This window comes from Juglans regia, chromosome 2 (genome assembly GCF_001411555.2).
Source record: "Juglans regia cultivar Chandler chromosome 2, Walnut 2.0, whole genome shotgun sequence".
Taxonomy (NCBI): Eukaryota; Viridiplantae; Streptophyta; class Magnoliopsida; order Fagales; family Juglandaceae; genus Juglans; species Juglans regia.
The window spans coordinates 36228103-36254651 of record NC_049902.1 but is presented as its reverse complement, the minus strand read 5'-3'; the positions used below and the strand labels follow the sequence as shown (position 1 = coordinate 36254651).

The window sequence follows — 26549 nt, the reverse complement described above, 5'->3', positions numbered from 1 at the left end:
CCAACTGGGTCGCTTTCTTGCCGTAGGCTGCATGCAGTCAGTCATTGTAATTTGTAGCAGCAAACACGTTCCGCGACAAGATTCCAGTCCCCATGGAGACGGAGAACAGCTAGAACAGCTAGCTCTCAATTCATTTATTTCATTATTATAAAACACTCATGCTTTTGATTCTCCGCCCTCCGATCATCCTAGGCTCACTCTGTTGCTGCAGCCTCACGTTTTAACCGTTGATGCTTTTGATTTGATGGCAGTGATAAGAAGCAGCAACGGAGTTTTTTCAGAGAGAGAGAGAGAAGTAAAGTATTTGAAATGACTATTGAATTACAGGCTATTTACAGCTATGGGAGGCAAATTGTGTTTACCTCTCTTGTCAAGTCAGCAATATTTTACCTAACTGAGTTAAATGTGTCAATTTTTTAAATTTTAATCTAATTTATTTAAATAATAAATATCATTCATTTTAATTTATTTAATAATTAATTAAAAATATATTAATATAATATAATTTATTTATATCCATTTATTTCATTTAAATAGATTGAATCAAAATGTATAATTTATTTAACCTGATTAATATAATTTTATATAAAATTTAAAATTTATATTTATTAATAATTACAATATCTTAACAAATATAATAAAATTAATATTTCAAATTATACAAAAATAAACATGAGCATAAGTCTAAAATTATAATCTCAACAATAAAAATATAAATATTTTAAAAAATATCAATATTATAATTTAACAATAATAAAATTTTAATTTTAAATAAATTTTAAATATATCAAAATGAATTAATTTTATATTAAATAATTTGATTATCTATTTATAAATCTTATTTTAACAAATCAATTATTTTGTCCCGAATCAATTAATATTAAACTAAAACGTGCTAAATTCGTCTCGTGTTGAATTCACAGATCGCCACCCCTGCTTACAATTTGCTTTCCGCCTTCTATTAGGTCGCGCTAGTCTGTACCAAACAATCAACCCAGTTGAAATACGAAAACGCTTTCTCTACGCGTTTTAAGGCGCGTGTAAATATACTTCCACCTCTCCTCCCGTGATTGTATTTGTTTTGACCCAACTAAAGAAGAGGATTCTTTCAAACACTTTTATTTCGTTAGCTTACGAATTTGATGTTGTGTTGTCTGAGATAAGTGGAATTTTGACAATTTGATGTAACCAATACCATGCACTTGAAGGAGGAACAACCAACTTTTCTAAATTCTTTAATTATCCTCTTTTTATAAGCTTTTTATTTTATTTTATATATAAACAAACATTATTAATTAAACCTTTATCTAAAATATGACAGAACGAATTAAATATAAAATTATTCAAAATATGTGACATAAATCTATACAATAGAAGATAATAGATTCATGATGAGAAATAATATCGTGATGCTTAAAAAAAATCTTTATAGGATACATAAGTGGTTTGAATTCATATATGAATTGAGATAATTTGTGAATAGTAGAATAAAAGTTAAATTATTTATTATATTTTATATGAGAATTTAAAAAAATTATTTTGAGATTTGAAAAAATTAAATTGTTTATTATATTTTGTATAGAAATTTGAAAAGGTTGTAATTATGAGTTGAAGTGGATTTTAAGTGTAAAAGAAAAAGTGATTTTCACAATACTTTTATTGTCCAACATGAATTTGTAGTCTAATAACTCGATTGACTAATTTTATATTTAGATATTGAGATAATTTTAAATCATATGCCAATAATAATGAATAGTAATACAAAATAAAAAATATTATAAATTATTTGTTAGTGAATAAAGTGAGGTATTATTATTTAATTATTATTATTTGTTAGCCAAAGACAATCGAAGGATTGCTATCTATTATTTAATTATTATTATTTATTATTTAATTATTAATTATTAATTATTTAATTATTATTATTATTATTTATTATTCACAAAATATTTCAATAGCAAAACGCAATCTAAAAGCATCTATTGGTCTATGCATATATATATATATGTATATATATATGCAAAATCATATTTATATAATATGATCTTAAAATTTTTTATATTGACTTATACATATTTAAATATTTAACTAATTATGAACAATACTTATCTAAATTTGTATAACTACTATTCACTCTACAAAATATATTTTAATCATTATTTATTTCTCCTCCCACTCTCTTTCTACATTATTTTCTTTTCTCCCTCTTTCAACAATACAACAAACATTTACTTACACATTCATTTTATTATATTTTTAATATAATATATAAAAAATTATATTTTTTATTATTGTATTTATATTATTAATGTCAAATGTATGTAATAAATATTAATTATAAAATATATATAAAAAATTAATAATAATAAAATAATAATATTTTATTATTATTTTATCTCAAATATACATTAATCAATATAAAAATTTTATTTAAATAGTAAAATAATTATATAAAAAAATTGATTTTATATATAAATATACATAGATTAATACTAATGCTATGAGACGACTTCAATTAGGAACGTCAGCAGTTAGTCCATCATGGGACATAATATCGTGCATGTTACTCCTGCTGCTCTTGGACGGGAAGGCACATGCGGCGAGTAAGATAAACGCGCAAAATCGTGCGGTCGAAGAATCTCATATCGAACGAACAGACAAAGGCGAAAAGACGTAAGCAGGAACGGGCAGCAGGCGAAGGGACACGCAACACCGCATGGGCAACGGGCAGCACCAGACGCCGTATTTTTCCACTTACGCCGTTTTACACGAAGAAAGCAGAAGAAATCAATTATTTGTTTTTGTTACCCAAACTGAGCCCCGAACCTGAGGTTCGTCGATCTCGAACAGGTTCGGACCTCGCGAAGCCTCTCGAAAAGATCCAAGCCACCGTCGAAAATAATGGAACCAAAGAAGAGAGAGACTAAGAAAGAGAGCTAGAGAGAGAAAGTAGTGAGAGAAAGTAGTGAGCCTGTGTCGTAGAGAGAGACATATGGGCCAGATCGTGAAGAGGAAGAAGAAAGGGAGGCCATCAAAGGCAGATCTGGCGCGCCGAGCTGTAGAGTCGGCGGCGGTGGCAGAGGCGGACGTCCGGCGGAGCCACCGTCGCCGAAATGTGAGGTACAACATCGACTACGATGACTACCTGGATGAGGACGACGAGGATGAGGAGGAGGACCAGAGGAGGAGGGAGAAGAAGCTGAAGCTAGTGGTGAAGCTGAATCAAGGGAGCGAGCCACTGGCTCAGCAGAACCAGTCTCACACGGGGGCGAGTGAATTGTACTCGACAGAGTACGCGTCGGACGACGAGTGCGAGCGGAAGCCGTTGAAGAAGAGGAGTATCGGCAATGGTCGGGATGAAGATGCTGACCAACAGGACGAAGATGATGATCATGGTGATGGCGGCGATGGGGATGAAGATGATGGCGAGGTATGTATTGGATCATTGTCAGGATCTGAGTAAAGAGTTAAAGGGGTAGAAGAAGGTGGGGTGCGGGTGTGTGTCTGAGAGAGGGAGAGGCGGAGAGAGAACGTGGGGGGCACAGCTCAGCTGAAATCGCTGGGGTTTTCTTTTTTGGTACAGACTTCAATATTACACTCTCCCACTCTGTGTCGGGCAATGAGAGGTTGTAACGGTTGGTTTAACTGTAAAAAACTAACGCAAAACCCACAAGAATCTGATCACGCTCCCCCACATCTCTCTCTCTCTACCCACATCTTTCTCTGTCTCTCTCTTTCCATATCTTTATCTCTCTCTAACTGTGCTCTGTCTACCTTATCTGTCTCTGTCCGGTCTGTCTCTATCTCACACTCGTAAACGCAGTCCTAATCCCGCTTTTTTGTATTTTTTTAATATGGGTGCGCGGTACTTATTTGTGTTTTTGTGGTGGGTTACAACTTACGGGTTTTGATAGGAAAGGGGGAGGAAGGTGGACTTGAAAGGGCTCGATTCTTCTGCAGGTTCGTTTTGGTCTACAGTTCTTAATTTTGATTAATGGGTTTATAGGATTTGATACTTTGTCGAATGATGTTTGGGATTTGGTACGGGCTTGTTAAATTTGGCTTTTGTTTTGGTTAGGGACGCCATCGGATCTTCCTTCCGGGGTGCCTGATAAGAGGACACTGGAGTTGATCCTTGATAAGCTTCAGAAGTATGGGACTGAATTCCTTTCTTCTTTCTCTCTATTGTCGATTACCTTCTTAATTTGCAAAGCTTAGAAAGTTTCTGATGTTGATAGCCGAATGTTGGCAGGAAAGACACGTACGGTGTGTATGCAGAACCGGTTGATCCTGATGAGGTGTTTGGAATTCTTTTTTCTTCATATGTAAATGGTAATATGGATTTTGAAACTGTTTTTACCGGGTATTTATTTGCTATTATATTTTTTGACTCCAGCTTCCCGATTATCACGATGTGATTGAGCATCCAATGGACTTTGCCACCGTGAGGAAGAAGTTGGCAGATGGATCGTATTCTACCTTGGAAAAATTTGAGGTCTGTACTAATATTTTAGTTTTGCCTGTTTTGTTACTCGAGTCTTTGGGGACATGGGACCTCATAATAATGTGGCCGTGTTGCTCAGGTGGAATGTGGAGGAGATGAGTGTAGTTGGTTTAGGTGGTCTTAATTTATTTATATCCCATCCTTTTGTATGCCTAAATCATGATTTTGAGGAAACCCATTATCACTGACTATAGTGGTAGGGTTTGTTAAGTTGTTAACGGTGACTGGGACATGGGGCTGGCTGCGTACTGAAAAAACTTTTTTTTTTATAAAAAGAAATTAGCCAAATAGAAAGTTAACTGAAAAGAATCTTCTCTTTTTGGTTAATTACATGGTGAAAACATTTATAAACAGTTCGCGTGCATTTTATGGTTATTTGTGTTTGTATCAGAGAGAGGGATAGTAGAGAAGAGGAAAACCATTCCAATGTTTTGAATCTGGGCCTTAAGGGAAAAGTCTTCTTATAATGCAGACGTGGTTCATATCCTCTTATAGAATATAATGGCAAAAATGGGGAAAGGAGTTCTCTGTTTTGGTAAAGATATTTTGCATTGGCCACCCCCTACTTTTGTCTGTATCTTGAACTTCTTTCTCAAGAAATGTTGGCAGTATTCTATGTAATTATGTAGCAGTCTGCAAAAATACTCCATTTTTGTGTTGGGTGCCCTCACCCTCGCTGCCATTGAGGATCATGCTGATTCACATGGCTCCATCCATATTGAGCAGGGTAGGCTGCACTCAATTCTAAGTCTGCTCTTTGTCATTCATATAGCACACATCAAATGACAGGCTTGTAGGGTTATGCCTTAGTTGAATTATGATATGTGATCTGAGGGCCATCGCATAGCCCCCATCATATGTCAGACTTGTAGGATTTCATTTTTCCTGATTTAGAAAGACATAGTTGAAAATTCTGAGATGTGTTTTTTTGGCACCTTATTTTGTTTTTGTGGCTCTGAAAATTGAAAAACTTTCTCAAAAAACAGAACCAAATGGGCCCCTGGTTTTCTGTTTCTGCAGTCATCTTTATTTTGTTTGATTTTTTTTTTCTTTTCCTATGGGGAACGCTCTAGTGAAATATATCTGATGAAAATTTAGTATTGCATCCTTTTAGGAGAATAATTTAATTCCTGTGAGTTTTATTCCATATTCGGATCATAGGCATCCGGGTTGAATGCCTATATGTTTTTTTAGAATATATTTCTTGCTATTTGCTACCAAAAGAGGTGTTTATCTTGTACAAATGCTGTGTCGTTGAGCTATAGCTTTGAGTTCTTCAATAAAATTCTTGGTTAATTGTTAAAAAGAAAAATGCAATCAAAAGAAAGAGAATGATTTGGTGTTCTCTGCATGGCTGCTTTTGTTAAGTTAAAGTTGTTACTTCATTCGTCTGTTATAATTGTAGTTGCCCTTGAATAAACACTTTAAGTATTGCTAATCTTATTTTCTTCCATTCGATTTGTAAAAGAATGCTTTATTATAGATTTATGTTTATAAAGTTACTTATAAAAAAATATTTTATGTAAAGCTTGTTTCTTGAATGCAGTGTGACATTTTCTTAATATGTTCAAATGCCATGCAATACAATGCACCGGACACCATCTACTATAGACAGGTATAAAACATTTGGCCCTTTCTTACTCTTTGACACCGTTGTTTCACTATCTTGTTCTGTTTGTTAGTTTTATGACACAACTATATGTTAAAAGGCTCGTTCCATTCAAGAGTTGGCAAGGAAGAAATTCGAGAGGTTAGGGGTTGAATTTGAACGCTCTGAGAAAGAGTTGAAGTCTGAACAGAAAACAAGGTCCAATTTCTTAATTAAGAAGTCGGGGAAGAAGCCTTTCTGCCTGACCTCGCAGGAGCCCATTGGCTCTGATTTCTCCACCGGTGCCACTCTTGCCACAATTACAAATGGGCAGAATGGTTCTAATATGAACCAAGGTGGTGGTTTTGAGAGGCCTTCTAACACTGATGTTGTAGAGACTAATCATTCCCTGATTGATACCAATTTTGAGAAGGCAGAAGACTTATCATCAGGTATCATAAAGAAGGTTATTTCCTCCCTCTTCCCTTAGATTCAGAAATTGTTGTTAATTATTTCTAGCCAATACAGAGTAGCTCTTTTGCAATCACACAATTATGTCAGGCCTGTAAAGGACTGATAGCCTGCTTATTATATTTTTTCTTTCAAGATTAATCTTCATTCTCTCATGGCCACTGTTCACACTAATTGCTTTGGTTCTGTAATATTTTAGGTAAGGGTCTACTCTCTAAATTGGGAAGGAAGCAATTTGTGTATGATGATAACAGGCGCACAACATATAACATTTCCAATCAACCAGCAGTTCGATCAGACTCAATATTTACCACCTTTGAGGGTGAACTTAAGCAGTTGGTTGCTGTACGGCATGTGGAAATAAATTCTTTTTCTTGAATAGATGGCCTCTGTACTTGTTTTTGTTTTTGTTTTTTTTTTTTTCAAATTTTGCAATTTGTGAATCAGGTTGGGCTTCATGCAGAATTTTCTTATGCAAGGAGCCTGGCTCGTTTTGCCGCAACTCTTGGACCTGTTGCTTGGAAAGTTGCCTCCCAGAGAATTGAGCAGGCATTGCCTGCTGGGTGTAAATTTGGCCGTGGTTGGGTTGGAGAATATGAGCCACTTCAAACTCCTGTACTAATGCTCGAGAACTGCACTCAGAAAGAGCCTGGTTTAATTCCAAAGCTTCAGTCTAATGCTGATTTGACAAAGGATGACAAAACTAAGACTCATGTTTCTGCTATGGAGCTTCCTATAAGCGGGCCTATTTCAGATGGAAAACAATCTTCGTTTTATCCATCCGGTGCTCATACGTCAGCAGGGAAATTATCTTTCTCTGGCTCTGCTAGAACCAAATCCAGTACTCCTGATAATGCCATTTACCAGAAGCAAAATCCACAATCCAGGGATTTTACCAAGACTAAGAATACGGTAAGCAAGCAATTTGAATTGAACTCTTTGCCCTCTGCCCATCAAACTAATGCTTTGCTTATTGCTGAAAAGCAGTTTTCAAGTAATTCAGAAATGGCTGATACAAGGTCCAAAGAGTCGGTATCAAGAAACATAAATCTTCTGCAGTCTGTACCTGTTAAGCAGCCTGATACAGATGGAGTTTTTACTGGAGTGTTACCTAATGGAAAAATCAGCAACGGGGGCTTGAATAGTAAGATGAGTAGACTGTCTTCTGACACAGCTCCTAATCACACGCCTAGAGGAACATACTTTCCTCATGGACAAGAGCGGGGTTATAGTGACCCAGCTCAGTTGATGAGAATTTTGGCTGAAAGGGCCAATAAGCAGCAGAAATCTTCAAATCAATCCCCAGTTGAAACCCCAGAAAGAGTGCCCGCGGTTCCATCTGTTAGGAGAGATGACTCTTGCAATGCTGCAGCAGCTGCTGCCCGTGCATGGATGTCGATTGGGGCTGGAGGCTTTAAACAAGCAACAGAAGATTTCAGCTTGCCCAAAACTCCTACTATTTCTGCAGATCCATCATACAACCCAACTCGAGAATTTTGTCAACAAATTTCTCAAGCACGGGAAGAGATTCCACTTTCTAGAGGGATGCAATCTCAGTCTGAGAGGAACAGTTTTCCCGTGGCATTTGTGCCACAACCTGCTCATGTGGCCAATGAAGCCCAACTTCGAAACCGACCTATAGTTTTCCCTCAATTAGCACCTGCTGACTTGTCTAAGTTTCAGCTGCAGTTCCCTTGGCGAGGTCTCAGTCCTCATACCCAGCCAAGGCCTAAACAACAGGAAACACTTCCTCCAGACTTGAATATTGGTTTCCAGTCTCCGGGGTCTCCAGTGAGACCATCTACTGGTGTTCTTGTTGATTCCCAGCAGCCAGACCTGGCTTTGCAACTCTGAGTGAGTATAGGTTTTCTGAGGAACCATGCAAATAGGGGGAGCGAGCAGAGGTTACTTTGCTCCTGTCTCGACGATATTGACTTTGTTGAATCTCCCATACCTAAATTGTACCGAACGTTCGAATGCCATTAGTTCGATATGACAGATGATTTGGGTATGATCTCTCATTAACTGGGCTTGCTTGAAAGGAGGAACGATTTAGTCTGGTCAGATGTGTTTGCTTGCGATGGGATGATTCCAGCAGATTTGGGGAAAGAATTCAGCTACTAGTTTCGGGCTTATATTCTATATGAGGATTACTGGCAGGCAGTGGCAAGAGTTATATATGTGGGAGATACATACAACATTTGAAAATTTTGGCAGAAATGAATATTAGCAATTGCTTAGAAGTTAAAGTCTATAGTAAAATGCCTTGTACATTTGTTACCGGTGGATGAGAAATAGTTGTTTAGCTTCTAGTCGTTGATGCTGATGATGCAATGGCAATTCCAGTTGGTACTGCTGATATTATTATGTAAATGAATATTTATAATCTCTGAAATGGAAATTTCTAACGCTATCTTCTCATAATTCTCTAAATTCCTGGAAATGGGGTTTTTACTTCTAATAAGTTGGTAGTTCCACTTTCCAAGCCGATGAGCGTGTCAGTCAAGGATGTTGCTACCAGCTCCCTGACCGTCGTAGATTTCTCAATTTTGTGAAGGCGAAGGTCACAGTACGAGCAAGAAGCATCTCTGTTTATGCAGCGACGACTCATTAGACATGCAGCATTGCCATAAAACTGCAGTATAATTGGTTAGTCTACGAAAGTAAAATTCATAAATTGATGCGCGCTGTTTGTACTCCTACATCAGATTGTAAAGCTTTTTTTTATTATTTTTTTTTAACTGTAAAGAATAAATAATGTATTACATCTGATCACGGCAGTATGCATTCTTCTATGATATCTTTACGTGGACCAACATTTTTAGTTGTAAATAGCGCTCATAAAAATGAGATTTAAAAAGGAAAAAAAAAAAATTCATTCAAGGATCAAGGTGCTGAATAAACAAAGTAAAATGTTAGTTCGCCCTCTCACTTTGCCCATTCATTTTGAATGCTTGTGTATTTATTTATTTTTATTTAATGACTAAGAAAGTAATTTTTAATATATTGATTTTATTTTTTATTTTTTAAAAATATTTAAATATGTTAAAAAAATATAAAAAAAAATGAGAAAAAATATATATCATAGCGATTAAATGGAGCGGTGCTACTCTGCGGTCATAAACAAAGCAGGTTATTATTTTGCTTTACATGCCTAAAATGTAGGCGCATCGTCAAATCATGGTACGTAGCTCAAACCCTTAGGCTGCACCACAGAACAGAAGTTCAAGCATCCTGTTCAGGAATCACAACTAAAGAATACACTGGATCAACCAATTTGACAACAACCGAGACAACAAACAAAATTTCAAAAAAAGACACCTGCTAATTAAGTGGATTTACAACACAAATGAATAGACATGGTTACAAGAGTCATCCGGCTCATTGATCTGCAACGAAATCTTTAGCAAGTCACATGAATAATACAAACCGGCGGATCATGGACTATCAAATCAATCGCTAAAAGCTTTGCTGCCTTCTTCTCATCGCGAGATCAGAGGGGTGAATGAAATCCAAAGGCTTCGCTTTTTCCCGTGAAGTTTCTTCTGATTCCTAAGAACACAAACATCCCCGTCACATATGTATCGTTGTTTGGACTGGCCGGACGGCTCCGAGAAACAGCTGAAAAAGTTTGAGAACAAAGCCATGTCCATGCAGGCTTCGTTCTCAAAGCTCCGACTCTTATCTCCCACAACGTACACACATATATATATATACATACATATAGAAGCAGGCATTTTGGTTGTGCAAATAACCAATTTTTTCCCACCTAAGGGCGGCCTTGTAAAGTCAGCTGGTCAATATTAGTTGGCTCTGATTTTTGACAAACGAAAACTCAAAACTCTTATTTGCCTTGAATTCTTACAATCCGTTGTTGAAAGCAGCAAAACGTGTTGGAACAAGGCACCGGATCGTAGGGCTGGCTAGCTTATCATAACTTATTAGGCGGTCTGGTTGGTGCTAATTCTGTGTTTAGACTTTGAAATCAGTTGAATTGTAAATAATAATATTTTGTGAATCTATTGAGATGAGTTTAACTTCTTAAGATTGAGATAAGTTTTAGCTTTTTAGATTGAAATGTATGAAGTAGATTGAGATGAATTTAATTTTTTTAAATTGAAGTAGTGAATCTCCATCAATGATTAATTTAAGATAAATTAATTTAGTTCAACAACCAAGTCTATTTTAATTGTTATGTTGCACGAGTCTATTTTAATTGTTATGTTTCATGTGCAAAATATTTTCAACCATTTTTTATTTTATATTGAGAGGTCTCATTTGGATAGTGAGATGAGATAATCTGTAAATAATAGTAAAATGATTTGAATTAAGATGTTGAGGTGGTTTTGGAAAAGGAAATAGAAAATGTTGAATACAAATATTATAAAATTAAAATATTATTATAAAATTATTTTTAATATTATTTTTATTTTCGGATTTAAAAAAATTAAATTATTTTTTAGGTTTTGTTTGAAAGTCTAGAAAAGTTGTAATGATTAGGTAATGATTAGATGAAAAAATTAAAAATTTGAAATTGAAAAATATTTATATTTGTGATATTTGAATATTGAGATGAGATGGAATCTATGTTGATCATCACGACGAAACTATCTTGTAGTTGCTGCTGTTGTTGTTTTTTTTTGTTTTTTTGTTTCTTTTTAACAATCAGGACGAAACTATGTAATGCTTACATAAATGGGTCAAAACATGCAACACTAGCCTAATCAATGACTTTCTTCAATTTCTTGTCTTAAATACGTTTTACAACTCATTTAACAATTCAAAAAGATCAGATGAACACAGCATATATAAGATTTATACATACATATCCATAGATAGTACTGTAGACCTTAATATTAAATTAATATTGTAATGTATCTCAAGTTGGCTTAAAAATAATTAATTAAAGGAGAGAAAAAAGAAAAACTTGATCGAACGAGTCTCCCTTCAAACCAAATCTAAAAGAAAAAAGAAAAAAAGAAGTATCAAAATTGTATTATTATTAATATTGTTTTTTTTTTGAGACAATGAAATGGGATGGTGAGTTCTGACCAAGTCACAGCTAGCTAGCATGCTGTCTGGTAGCTTAGAGTAAACCCCGCGCCGTATGTATACATAGTTTTTTTTGTGATCTAGTATTAATAACTTACGCGGTAATACATAAAATATAACTAAAATTTGTTTGATATTAATTTGTTATCTTAATTGTCGGGTAGGCCTTCTAAATATAATCATCTGCTCGCTAACTTCATTCAAATCTTTGATTAGTCGTTTCTAACAACACTAAGGCCAGCATGCAGCACTTCAACTCTCTCTCTCTCTCTCTCTCTCTCTCTCTGCCTACAAATCCGATCAGTCTCCACCATCAACTCATGATAAAGATAATAACTACTTACTAGAAATTTAGACAAGCCTACTTTCTAGGAACTCCTTCAACTTGAATCTAGGCTACATGATTTCAGAATAAGATTAGCATCAATAAAATTGCATAATTTGTGGTAAAAAATATATGAATTTAATTTGGACCGTTTATATTATCATGTTATATATGATGCTCCATTCTGTGATTGTGCGTCTTTTACAGCCTCGTTAATTTTTGGACCAAATTAAAATGGCCGAAAGAGATGCATCCTTAAAGGGAACAAACATCAGTCATGTGTTAAGTCTGAAAAGCCTCTTCTAGTCTATGGCATAGTACAAACGCATTTACTAAGTACTTACAAAGAGCCCACCACCCTGGCAAAACTCCATATGTAACCCCCCCCCTCCCCAAACCCAATATTGCTGGATAAGCGCGTGTTCTAGAGGATAAGGGTATCTTAGAAATTCTAGAACTTGATGATCTATTGTCACTGTTTTCCCAATTGCTAGATGTGTTTTTTTTTTTTTTTCACCACACTCGTGAAAACTGAAAAAGTGAAAAACCAAGGCTGTAATCCGCTCGGCAGCCAGCTGCTTGTGAGCAAATGGGATAGGACAACAGCAAAAAAGTGCTGTAAAGGATAGAACCTAAATCCAAAATGGGTAAACAAAAGCGCCTAAAATGGAAAACCATGAGGTTGGAGAAGTACCCGGAACCGCAATACTAGGTTTCTCTCTCTTTCTCTCAACCTCCCTCTAAATTGCTCTCACTCCCCCACACCACCTTCTCAGCTTTGTGGGTCCCAGTCACAGACAATCTCTCCAATTCCATCTCCATTCTCATCTCGACTCTGCAACCAATACCACCACTCTTGCAGCCTCTCTCTCTCTCTCTCTCTCTCTCTCTCTCTCTCTAAGAACCCAGAAACCCAAGAGCTCACATTCTTACGTCTTCAATCTGAACTGCAATTTCCGTTTCTGGGTTTTCCTTTTTCCTTCTCGTCTTCTTCTTTTATGGTGCAGACAGCCCTCGGAGACCCAGAAAGCACTTTTGAAAGGTGCCATATCCATCTAGTTTTTAGTGCCATATTGTACAAAAGTAGTTAATAAAAAAATAATAAAAAAAGAGAGAAGATTTTGTAAAGCAAAATCCAGAGGGCCCACCCGAATCAGAGGCAGTGCAGCTACAAGCAATAATAGAGTAACTAACCGAGTTATAAGAAAGTAGTGTCCTATAAACGAAGCCGTGTTTGGCCGCTGGGAATCTTAGTTGGTAGGAATGACACCCGGCAGCAACAACAACACACCCGGAGCACAGAACGAGGGAGTTGGGTCCACGGAGTCTAGCGCGGGGGTAGGTGGGGCCGAGGGTAATGGAGGTCATGGAGGAGGGGTCACGCTGAAGAAGGGACCCTGGACGGCGGTGGAGGACGCGATTCTCACGGAGTACGTGAGGAAGCACGGGGAAGGGAACTGGAATGCGGTGCAGAGGAACTCCGGGCTTGCTCGCTGCGGCAAGAGCTGCAGGCTCCGCTGGGCCAACCACCTCAGACCCAATCTCAAGAAGGGTGCCTTCTCCCCCGAGGAGGAGAGGCTCATTCTTCAGCTCCACGCTAAGTACGGCAACAAATGGGCTCGCATGGCTGCTAGGGTACATACAAATTTACCTATATGCACTAGCATGTTTGCCGTTTGGTTAATTGGGTTTTGTTTCTCGCTTCTGCTGTTTCAATGTTTTTGGTTTTCTTTCTCTGTCCATCTTTTAGCTCATCAGTGTTATCTATAACTTGAGTTCTGCACTTTCCTTTTCCATTTCCATTTCCATTGAATTTAACCCTCTTTTAAAATATACGTCGGGCTAGTTCTTGTGGTTTGATAACAAATGTTGTGAGTTTATGAATAGATAATTTGTTGGTAATTATGCCTACAAAACCCCATGCAGTTCAATTAATTTCCTATGCCATATAAAACCGGGCTTTTCCTTTTCCTGTTGTGTTCTCAGAACATATGTTTGGATGTTTTTTTGATGCGTTACAAAACAAAACGTTGCCTGGTTTGTTTTGCATTGACAATGACTCTGTCTCTCTCTTTGCCAGTTACCTGGACGAACAGACAACGAAATCAAGAACTACTGGAACACCAGGGTGAAGCGGCGGCAGCGGCAAGGCCTCCCTCTCTACCCACCTGACATCCAGCCATCATCCCAATCCCAATCCCAATCCTATTCCCAACCCACCACTCCAGCCTCCTCTACCCCTTCAGCCCCATCCACACCCACTAACCCAAACAGTCCGAGCTTCCATTTCCACTCCCACCACCAATATCCTTCTTTAACTCTCTCCCCCACCCCACCACCCCACTCTCCTTCTCACCAACCCCTTTCTCCACAGCCCTTCACCACCGGCACCTCTTTCCCTCTCTTTGACCCCACCACCACCTCCTCCTCCTCGTTCACCTTCCAGCGCCCCCCTCCGATCCTAGGCACCCCTATTCGCTTCAAGCGCTACCGTGACTCCACCGGGTTCTCACTGCCTATTCCGTCAACAACACAGAGTAATAAAGCTCCTCTGGGTCAGCTTGCATTGACCCAGTTGCCTGATATGGCTTCCTTTCAGTTCCCAGTTACTTTTAGCCACAGTTCGCCGCAGTTTCCAAGGACGCAATTAGAACTAGACCAAATGGTGTCGCCGGTCTTTGCTTATTCTGTGAAACAGGAGCTCCCTTCAAACCAATTATCATCCCATCCTTCTCAGGCCGAGATGTCGGAGATTACCATCGATACCAAGGTTAATGCGGCTGCGAGTCAGGGCAGTGGCAATGGGTTGTTGGAGGACTTGTTGGAGGAGGCTCAGGCATTGGCAGCGTCAAGCCACGGTTTGAAGACACAGAGTTTTTTGGAAGAAAAGCGTGTGTTCGAGGGGTTCAAGCTGGGTTCTAGTTCTACTCATTGCTCATCTGGTGACTTCTCTTTCTAATTTGCTTAAACTAGTACTAATAATATATAAGAATCTATGTCTTAGTGAGTTCATTGAATTATTGCATTTTAAGTTATCGTTGAATGCTGTATGATTGTTGTAGGCTATAGAATTTTGATGCACTGTTTCTGTTTTCTACGTGCTCTGTCTCTGGGCTGTGCCAGTGTGTGCGAGCTTAAGATATTTTTAGACATTAATTCCAGTTTTCATGCTTCAGTTGCAATTCCTGTCTGCTAACAATTCTAAGTTACGAATTTAGATTATAGATTCTTTAACTCTAATTTGGGAAATACATGCTGCAATCCTAACTATTCGCTATTATTTTCAAATTGTACCCTAAACTATCAAAATTGTCAATTTGCACCCGAAACTACCACCTCGATTGAGATCAAAAGATCAATGAAATATAGGACATTGCTAGGATCTTGATGGTCAGATCGTGATCTAGGGTGCAAAGTGTAAAAACTGGTAATTTCGGGGTGCAAATTAAAAGACAAAATATACGAAATCTGGACGGTACACAATCTAGTTTTCCCATGTATACTGGAAAAATGTTCAGTGAAATTATACCTAGCTTTCATTTATATTGATTTCCTTTATGCCCCCCCAATCTCACCATTTCACCATCATCATTAGGATAGCCTAAAAATCCCATTCTGTCAAATCTTTTTGAGTTTCTAGGAGTTTTGCAGAAGATGAAGGTAGGTTAGATAAGCAAATATTATTCATATGACTTTAGGCGTACCTGAATTATAGTTGTTGTAATTACTGCTAGTGTTACTAATAGAAGAACACAAGTATGGTGCTGTTTCAATTACAGACACTACAGACACCTGGTTCTATTAAATTGATGTGATCCACATATGAAAAAATCAAATAGATTCAAACCAACTAACTTTACTGAGACATATGAATATTAATAATGCCTCTTGCTTAACATGTTCCTTTTTATACATACAGGAGTGAAACCACAGGAAGAATCAGGGGTTCTGATCAACTCCATGAATGAAGACTTGTCGAAACTGTTCAATGGTATCCCTTCAAACATGCAAGTCCCAGATTGGTACAGTGATAGTGGGGAAATCTCCAATGGCCAATCTTCAGGTGTAACAGATGATAATATTGGGATCGACATGCAACATATAGCTTCATTTTTTCCACTTGGTGCCACAACTGACCACAGTAGAACCCCCGACGCCTGCTCTTGGGACAACTTGCCTGGAATTTGCTAAGATGCAAGTGCATATATGAGTTAATTAATGATTATAATAAATAATGGGGTTTTCTTGTTTTATCTTTCCTTTTATTTTGTTTTGATGGGATTTGTTTTAATAGGTATTATTTCCTTCTTTATTCTGAACTTGGAAGCAGGGGCAGAATGATCGTTTCTATATATCTAAACAATGAATTATCAGCAGGGTTGATGGTTCCTCGAATCCTTCATCTTATGGCTATTAATATAGAGCCAAAGTTAGTGTGTTAGCGGAAGGATTGTTGCACTGTTAATGGAACTCAATTATATGTATTAAGTGTCTAAATTCAGCTGGGGATGTAATCTTTGCCAAATTTGGAGGCCATCAGAACATTAAGGCCCCGTTTGGATAGTAAAAGTGTTTCATCTTATTTCATTTCATTATTATAAATTTTTTAAATTTTTACACAAAATATAATAAACAATTCAATTTTTTCAAATTTTAAAATAATAATAATATTAAAAAAATAATATTTTATTCAACTTTAATCTAAAATCATATCATCTAATCTCACTATTCAAATCAGAGCTAAAAAGAATTTGGATTAGTTAACTTTTTTAGACAAATCATATACCTTTGTAGTACTATAATTAACTACATTCCCTGCGTGAGTGTACAGCTGCCCATCCAAGCTAACTAAACCAAATAAGACTGGTAGCTGCAAATCCAATGGGTTTTTCAGCCTCTCACACTGCTTTCAGGATTCCTATGTGCTAATAAACCATCGAGATTTGAGGCGCCCACTGCAAGCTCTCTGCCATCTGTTTTCCACTGCAAAAAGCTTCATAGTTGTATGATGTATCGATACTCCTACCAAAGGGAAAAACAATTTGGCAAGTCACTGCCGATTGCAAAACTAATTTAAATAGAAAATGTTAGTGGAGTCACTCAAACTTACCGCTCAATCTTATCACTCATGCATTTAAATTTTTTTTTTGTTTAATGGTTAAGAAAGTGACTATTAATATAATTATATATATATTTTTTTCCTTAATGATTAAAAATGTTAAAAAAATACTTAAAATAACATCAAAATAAAAAGAACAAAAATTTTATAACTAGCGGTACGTCGAGCGATAAATATTGGGCGGGCCTGCTAGCATGACCCAATTTAAATATACAGCTAACAACTCCCTCATTACCTTCTCATAATATTGAAACTACCCTGAAATCATGACCTCCTTTAAACACTTAAATCACCAATTATCTTTAAAAACTTAAGTGGAGGAACAATGTCAATAGGTGAATTCACATGTTAAGATTTGAATTCAAGATCACTGCTTTGATATTCTGCTCAATTACTTCCTTTAAACCCAACTCAATTCATCTTAAACCAATTATTGATAAGACCTACTACTTTTTAAATTTTCTATAAAAAAAATTAAACTCATCACAATCTTAAAAAATTAAACCCATCTCGATAAGATCCACAAAATACTTCTATTCACAACTCATAAACTGCAAAACATAAACTGCAAAACATCAAAATGCATTAATGGTGTCTTCAATGTTTCAAATGCTAAAAACGAACAATTTATGATTAGACAGGCTTGGAAACAGAAGTTCAGACACGCAGCAATCCACATCCAAAGGAGACATCAGATGTAATGCGTACTTCTAGAAACTATTTACCGTAGCATTCATCAAAATATTCCGAGGGTTAACTATATAACATTTACTACACAGTATATCCATAGAGTCCGAGCAAGTTTTTAAGAGAAATCCTCAAGTTGGAATGCACCAATTAGAGCTGACAGCAAAGAATATACATAAACTTGATCTGCTTCTTAAAATATAATTCACATATAATTCAGCTAGACAACACTCAGAATGTTCCAAAAGTGTTCTCCCCACTGTAAGTCATGTAAAGAAACCCATCCTCATCTTTGTTTTCCTCGTAAATAGCAGACATCATGGCAGCTGCAATAAAAACAAAACATAAATACATGCAAACTAAGTTAGTACAGAAGCTCTTCACGCTAATTTTAAAGGAGAAATGTCGTTCTTAAGACTAGATTAGTAGATTTGCCATCCTCAGTCACGCCTATAGATATGGCGCATTTTAAGTAGGGGTGGTAATATGTAACATGACCCGTTAACCCAATACGAACACGACATGATAAAAGTGAGTTAAGGTTTAGCTTTAATGAATTCGGATCAAAACGGGTTGATCCGTTAAGACACGATTGCTTAACGGGTTCACTAACGGGTCAACCCGTTATGACCCGTTAAGAAAATTAAATTTATCTTTATACCCTTAGACCTAAAGGGCAAGGAGAACGCTCCACTTTCTTCTTCAAGTTCTAAATTTGTTTAGATCTGTGTTTTGAATTTTTTATTATATTTAGAATTGTAACATTAATATATTTACATTGTATGTTTTGTTTATTATATTTGGGATGTAATTTTAATAATGAATATTATTATAAATTGTGTGGATCATATTTGTTTGGATGGTAATTTTAGACTTGTAGTTAGTTTTTTTTTATTTTTTATAGATATTATTTATATTTAAATATTTATATAAAATCAATTAAGTCAAACGGGTCGTGTCGTATCGTGTCTGTTCAACTCATTAATGTAAATAGGTTGAAACGGAACGGGTCGTGTCGCGTCGTGTCAATTTATTTCTTATTCAGTAACGAGTCATAACGGGTCGTGTCGTGTCAACCCATTATCTTACCGTGTCGTGTTCGGGTTTGGAATTTTGACACGAAATTCTTAAAGGGGTCGTGTTCGTGTTGACCCATTAAGTGTAATGTACATATCTTGACACGACCCGTTAACACGATTTAACACCCTTAATTTTAAGTTACTTTCTATTAGTAGATTTGCCATCCTCAGCCACTTAAAATGCACGATGTCAGCTGATGTGACTGACTGGAGATAGACAAATCTAAAATGAAAAGTACAATTGCTGTATTTCAAGAACACATCTAGTACTAGTAGATCTCACTAAAAAAAAAAAAAGAAGGATTCTCACCAGTTGGTGGCAAGATATTCTTGACAAAGATAAATATGGCCTTCTCAGCACTAAGCTTAATCCTTTTCCGGACCACATATACAAACTGCCCAACAGTCAGATCAGCAGGAACCAGATATCTGCATTCATCAGAGACAAGCTAGACTCACCTTCTACAATGTAAAAACTACATGATATTTCTTTAAGCCTACTTGTAACATTGCATTTTACATAGGATAGACTTATACAACCACCGTAGTTTATGGTCAAATATCAAGTATAGTAACCATCACACAGGAATTTGCTTGAGAGCATAACCTAAATATTTATTTAGACACCCTCAAGTTATATAGCACACCTACTGACAATAGAACAAGACAACAATTGAACTCGATCTACTTCATAGATATGTCTCTCTTCTCAGTGATAAGTGAGCTCTCTTCAACTTATGAACATTTACTGGATGACCTTTACTAGTAATAGCACCAAGCATGCCAACTAGCTTACAGTCAAATAATTCAGAGACAAGAATATCTCGTGTTACTATAGGCTCATTTCCTACAAATGTAAATGAACTAGACGGCCTCAACAGTGCAAGCCTGAGTATAATTTCTGATCACAGACAAAGAAAAGAAAAATAGCATCTCAAATGGAGAGAATTGGCACAGTAATAGACATTAGAAGGTATATTTAACCACCAAACGACATAAAACAGCAAAATATTAAAGTTGGAACTCTAAAAGATGAGTTTTGGGGTTGAGGAGTCCTAGCCTATTTGAAGACATTAATAATCATAATCTAAGCATTACCCAGGCTAGGAATAATTAATGGGAAAAAAATAATAGCCAACTAACTTCTTCTTGTCAATGTTGGGTATCTCACTTCGTTCAGCCTTCTCCACAATAACCTATATAGCACAAGAAAATCCATGAAAATAGTAATTGAAGACAAATATTAGGTGTAAGAGTTCTGCTAGATAGGCAAACACTTAAAAATGAGATACAGACTTCATACCGGTATTCTATCAGGATACTTCTCCCTGATTCGAGCAGATTCTGCCTGCCTCCTTTCTGGAATGCAGACAAAAATGCAACACATTTTAACATGTACACGAGTAAGCTTTGTGGAGAATTTTACAAAACCGATCTACAGAAAGATGTCAGAAAAATTACACACTCCCTTACTAAATGCATGCTAATATATGTAAGAGGCAGAGAGGGTGGCAAAGTATGACGGATAGCTATGAAAAAGGACATTATTTATTTCCATTTGGCAATTTCACGTACTTATTATCTGTCTCCTTAGTTCTTTCCCAGGATACTATTATGGTTCATATATATCTTCTCTGAATTCCCCATTTTTTTAAAACAATAACTCCAATGGCAACATTTTTTTCAGACAAAACATATTTTTAAGTTGGAAATTTCTTAAGGAAGAACTAATTGTGTCACATAATGCAAAAATGAAAGATTGTGGCAGTTCATCTCATTGGCAAGTGCAAGTAACGTAAATTTCCCAAAACTTTGCCTCACTTCTATTTTTTTTTTCATTAAAAGCATAGTATATACTGATATATCTTTTTTCTGATTGTAAAACTTATCCAGGTCTTTCATTGTTTCACACAACCACAGTTAAGATTGAAAGGCATTCCAATTTTGAAAATTTCTCAACACATCTATATAGCGGGTATGTAAGCGTTCTCTATTAAAACAATGACAGATCACCAATCAAACCCACCAATCCCCAACATCGCAATCTGTTATAAGATCAAACGGAGAAAGGACAAGAATTAAAAACAACAAACTTTGCTACAAAATTAAATTTTTAGAAAATCGCGTGAGAAAGGCAATCATGGATGATGGAACTAATACCAGATCAAAGCAAATATATACTTCAACCTATTCATCCATGTTAGCACAAACCATCTTTTAATCAAACAACACCAATATATGGTCCCACAAGTATAGATAGCTATGATCCACGAGTTCCATTAATTAACGATTCAGATGATAAAACAGGCACTTCTTCTAAATTACAATTTCAAAGTACCAACTACCAAAAACACAGATCATGTTTAACTATGTACACACACAAGAAGGGGGAAAATAAAACGCGTTTCGAATAGACGCAAAAACAATAAGCAAATTGGGAATTATTATAGATATTACAATATAGTACGTATTTCCACCCATAAGCAATATGACCTTAATCAAATTAAAAACCCAGATCGTAAAACTCGGAGTTTCAAAAGATCAACTACAATTGTATTAAAAACCAGTCAAAACACAAACACACGAACACACAGAGAGAGGGGGGGAGCGGGAGAGAACCGAGGGGATGTTCGAGCTTGAAGGAGCTTTTAGCCATGGCTTGGAACTCTCTCTCTCTCTCTCTCTGTGCTACTGCTTTGATGACACTAGTTAATCACAAAAATGAAGACTGAAGTGGAGAAATGAGTTAGGGTATGGGCAACGTATGCAAAAAGAAAGGAATGTGTGGCGTCCGGATTTGGACGATGAATTGGATTTTTCGGCTCGTTTGTTTTTCACATGAGATGAGTCGGGATAAATTAAAATTAAAATTAGAAGATTTAATAAAGTATTATTAAAATATATTTTTTAATATTATTTTTATTTTAAAATTTAAAAAAATTAAATTATTTATTTTATTTTATATTAAAAGTTAAAAAAATTATAATAATTAGATGAGATAAGATGTTTTTAAAAACAAACGAGTTTTCACCGATAGACGATCTTCTATTAATTATTAATTACTATTTGGCAACTGATATTCAATAATGCACGCATTACATCCTCATTAGCTTGGCCAAATGTGGAAGTGGGTTAAAATTTGTATAATTGATATAAAAACCATTCCATATTAAATTGGGTAAATCTAAAATAATTTAGACTCTTGCTACAGTGATTGGTCAAATATGGAGAACCACAATTGATTCACTAAATATTAAAATATTAATTTCTCACTCCAAACAAAAATACTATTTAGTTTGGAATTAAAAAATTTAGATAGAATTTTAAATGAGTTTAATCAAATATTTTTTTTATTAGCATTAAATGACTTTTGAAAATATGATTTTTTTTAATATTAATTTAATTAGAATATAATTATTATTAATATTTAATTGGTAGAGATATAAAATGTGATAAAAATAAATTAAATAAAAAAATTATTAAATTAATAATATTTTATTATTATATAGAGAGTGAATTGATAATCCAATGTGAATGTTGAATTTAAATAAAATAGGTAAATATAAAAAAATGTGATATTGATTAAATTTTAAAAATGAATTTGATTAAACCAATAAAAATGCTGTTAGGTGGAAGAGCTAAATATGTGAAAAATAAAATAGGTTTTTTTTTTTTTTTTTTGGGTAAATCTTTTCAACACCAACTGAATAAAGACTATTGAAAGAATTGTACTCATAACTCCTACTTAAATTAAAAAAATTCTAAATTCTCATTAGTTTTCCACGCGTATTTACATATAGAAAGATTCTAAAAAGTAATGTTATTTATTTTCCACGAGTCGTCTGCCACTAATATACTAAATGATATATATTAGTCCTAAGAAATATAAAATCTGAAAATGAAATTATAATCTTTAATGCATATAGGTATTTTTTATGATGATACGTAAGCATTATATTGATAATGCTAGATACAAGTTTTTAACGTGCAAGTCTCGTATAAATTTCTTTTTTTATAAAAAACAAATAAATTTGACAAAGAAAAAATTACTATTGAGTCTATTTTTTAAAAGTCCTATACAACACTTACTTGTATAAATTATCACTCGATTTAAAATTATTAGTTTGTAGTTCTAGGGATGATACTCACATATGTGGGGACATGGTCAAGTTGTCAACCCTTCCCTGCACCTCGCTCCCAGTAGGTGGGGGTGGGGGCGGACATTCCATCCACCACACCTATTTGTCCACTTCAAGGGTACTATTAAAATTATTTCTGGATTTAAAAAAATATTTTTAGACCCAAATTATTATATAATTTAAGTTGTAAATTAAAATTTGTATATATAACAATAATTTAAAAACTAATAAAATAATTATATGTTATTAGTTTTAAAATTTGTTAGACTTATTTACAATATTGTATTGTATTGACTTCTTAAATCAACTTTTATATAGGAAGTCAATGCAATATAATCTTGTGAGTAAGTCTAATAAATTATAATATATATTTATGAGTAATGCTATATATTACATTTTCATATTATTTTGATCATATTAAATAGTATGTGGCTCATTTATCATTATTAGATAATAAAAAAATATGAAATAAATGATTATTTAATAGTGATAAATATGTCTCATCTTACTCCATAGGATAAAAATAAAATGATAATATAATGTATAAATTTTTCTATATTTATATATATACAATTTATATCCCCGCCCACGCTAAGGGGCTAGATGCGAGGCGGGGGTAGTGGCCACCCGCATCAGACAGATAGGGGCGGCCTCCCGACCCAGCCCTAGCTTGTACAACCGTACAGAAACCATGATAAAGTTTGGTTCTCTCCACGTAAAAAGCATGCGAATCATTAAAGAAAGGCACAAAGCACGTGTACACGCTGTCGCTTCAGGAGGAGAAAAGAAAAATGGAAAAGAAAAGGAGGAAGCCTTGTTCTCTTGTGTTCATGCAAAGTAGAAGGCTTGAGCTTAGATGGGCTAACTTTTATTGGGCTTTTCTTAGAAGATCAGAAGTTATTAATCCGTCCAATTAGAATTTATTTATGGGTGCGGCTACAATGCCGCCCCATGTTGACCGCTGGGCGTACCGCCCAGCGTAACTTTTTTTTTTTTTTTTTTTTCCTTTTTTCTTTTCATATTTTTTTAATACATTTAAATATATTTAAAAAAAATAAAAAAAATACAAATACATTTAAAATCACTTCCTTAATCACTAAGTAAAAAAAAAAAAGAAAAAAAAAAAGAAAAAGGACAAGCGGTCAAATAAAGTGGGCAAAGTGGGGAGGCAAAGTAGTGTTTTCCTTTATTTATACCATATCCAAGGTGTATCATATTGCCATAGAAATGATAATAAGAGATAATCACTTAATAAGTCCTAATGTCTATAATAAAATTATGGAGAGAGAGAGAGAGGTTGCAAAGTGCTGTCTTTTGGTTTGCTAGGTGAGATGGACCATGGAAGATTTCTGAAGCAAACCCATTCCCACCCTTTTTCTTCCTTTTTGAAAAGGGTTGTGTTAGGTTGAAAGCATCTACTTCTTGCCACGATTCAAGCTATGAACACGAAACTTATTGAGTGCACTTTCTGAAACTTATTGTGTTGGCTTGGTGTGGGCTAGGCTTCATCAAGTCTGGGTTGGGCTTTAGCCCAGGTGTTACATAGCTGACGGTTGGTATTGGCGAACAGCGAAGTGACGACGGCTTGGAAGACGAAGGGACGTGACAGTCTTGGGAAGGCAAACGAATTGACATGATAACGTCAACAACCGCCAGGTGGACGCATGGATGACACAATTCGCAGGGAAACCAAGGCGTTGAATGATCGTTCCAAGCATATCGAAGCGTCTCCTGAAAGTCACGTAGACCAGTCAATAATGATACGGGTACGTGTGAAGACCCCGAGCATGCTAGTGACCTTAGGGAACCCAGACAGTACAACGCAATAAATAAAAGGGAGTAATGAGCAAGTGTGTGGTAAGCACTCACCAACCCAAAGGTCAGGAGGTCGGGAAGACGACAGGACATAGAAATCCACGTGCATTAATGATGGGATAAGGAAGGATCTTTTAAAATTTTCATCGCACAAGTGTGCTAAGAATTCGCGAGGTACTGTGAGGGGAGAAATCCCTAGGGGCCGAACAAGGGCCCCGACCCACGTATAATGTTTGGGATTGGCCGAGATAGCCCAGGAGTCCCAAGAGGAAGGACACAATGCAAAGGTCCTGACAAAAGGACAGGCGACTGTGCAACCTGGCACCACATCTGACCAATTGACAGAGATGCCCTCTACCCTGACACAACAGGACAACTTGAGCTGGCCTACCCGTCCCTGACATAACTGTCTGGACGGCACAGGAGTAGGAGCAAGCCTGTCTAGGGCCACACCACATTTAATGGAGTAGGAGTGAGCATGCCATGATAGGACCACTCCGCAATCAATGCGTCCCGGGGGTCAACGCGCAATGGCGTGCCCCCTGGGTGTCAGCAGCAACCTTGGATAGGTCTGGTAGGTCTGTTGGGAAGCAAGAGTTTGGCAAATACATGTGATCTCGGTATGGAGCTGCACATCGGTCACCATCATCTAAGGGCCCACCCTTGACCATGTATAAATACCCCTCTCTCTCTGCCTAGATGAGGGTTACTACTTACGCACTTGAATACTTTTCTACTTATTCCCTCTAGTTCTTATTTTCTCTCTTCATCATCAACCTTGATCTAACTTAGGCGTCGAAGATATTACGGCCCTCGGGATCCCCCATTTCTCCTCCTTCCAAGAAAGAGGCCAGCCCCATGAGTGTGGAGTTGCCTAGGCCCGCGAAACATGACATCAACAAATCTCATCCCGAAATTCTCAATCTCATCTCATCTCATATAATTCCTAAACATAATTTAAATACAAAATTTTCAAACTTAACATTACAACTTTTTCAAACTAATTGTTACAATGTTTTCAAACTTTCAAACAAAAAATAAAAAACAATTCAACTTTTTCAAATCTTTAAACAAAAATAATATTATAAAACTATATTTTAACAATATTAACTTATATGAGAACATAAACAGTAGCATTCGTGGTGGTGAAGATAAACAAAGACGAATCTAACTTAGAGGGCCGAAAACCTAACTCTAACAGTTTATTGCTCAGTTTTGAAAACCAAGCTCTAGGAGTTTGTTTTAAACCATAAATGGACTTTCGCAATTTACAAATATGAGTAGGAAAGTTAGAATCAACAAACCCAGTTGGTTGAACCATGTACACGTCCTCCTCCAAGTCCCTTTGTAGAAATAGACATATTCATCTGAGACAACGTACGTACGTAGATACAAGCAATTCACAATCAAAACAAATACTAATGTTTTTGAAACATATAATATAGTCAAACATAATATTTCATGTTTTATATATATATATATATATGTTTGTTTGTTTTTTTGCTTAATTTCTCTGAATATAAGAACTATGATGCTTACTGCTTCTATTGAATAGTGGACATGATACGATTTTCTTCACCTAGGTTTTGCTCCATTTCAGTGTAAACGTCTAGGAGTGCCTGGTAACTCATTTTCATGTACTTTTTGGTGCACTTTCTGCAATAGGTTGAAATCCAACTTTGCAAACTTAAGAAGAACTTTATCATGTGAAGCGTCTTCTTGGTATACAGAAAAGTAATGCCTTGCCTCTAGCCTTTGTAGTTCTTTCTC

General features: G+C 35.9%; 3 protein-coding genes across 3 annotated transcripts; 2 read left to right on the top strand and 1 right to left on the bottom strand.

Annotated features, from left to right (window-relative positions):
* Positions 1-2840: 2840 nt before the first annotated feature.
* On the top strand, positions 2841-8987 carry LOC108984282. The gene is made up of 10 exons (XM_018956188.2): positions 2841-3430; positions 3915-3960; positions 4079-4151; positions 4253-4298; positions 4397-4495; positions 6051-6119; positions 6214-6544; positions 6763-6908; positions 7011-7475; positions 7551-8987. Exons 1-10 carry the CDS (start codon positions 2993-2995, stop codon positions 8415-8417), a joined length of 2580 nt encoding a protein of 859 aa, XP_018811733.1. The 5' UTR covers positions 2841-2992; the 3' UTR covers positions 8418-8987.
* Positions 8988-13182: 4195 nt separating this feature from the next.
* On the top strand, positions 13183-16151 carry LOC108984259 (transcription factor MYB120). The gene is made up of 3 exons (XM_018956156.2): positions 13183-13575; positions 14021-14882; positions 15860-16151. Exons 1-3 carry the CDS (start codon positions 13204-13206, stop codon positions 16129-16131), a joined length of 1506 nt encoding a protein of 501 aa, XP_018811701.1. The 5' UTR covers positions 13183-13203; the 3' UTR covers positions 16132-16151.
* Positions 16152-17757: 1606 nt separating this feature from the next.
* Positions 17758-21634, bottom strand: LOC108984267 (autophagy-related protein 8C-like). The gene is made up of 5 exons (XM_018956164.2): positions 21445-21634; positions 20129-20184; positions 19969-20021; positions 19136-19254; positions 17758-18072 (listed from the first exon to the last, which is right to left on the bottom strand). The coding sequence occupies exons 1-5, from the start codon at positions 21479-21481 to the stop codon at positions 17978-17980; spliced, it is 360 nt and encodes a 119-aa protein (XP_018811709.1). The 5' UTR covers positions 21482-21634; the 3' UTR covers positions 17758-17977.
* Positions 21635-26549: the final 4915 nt, after the last annotated feature.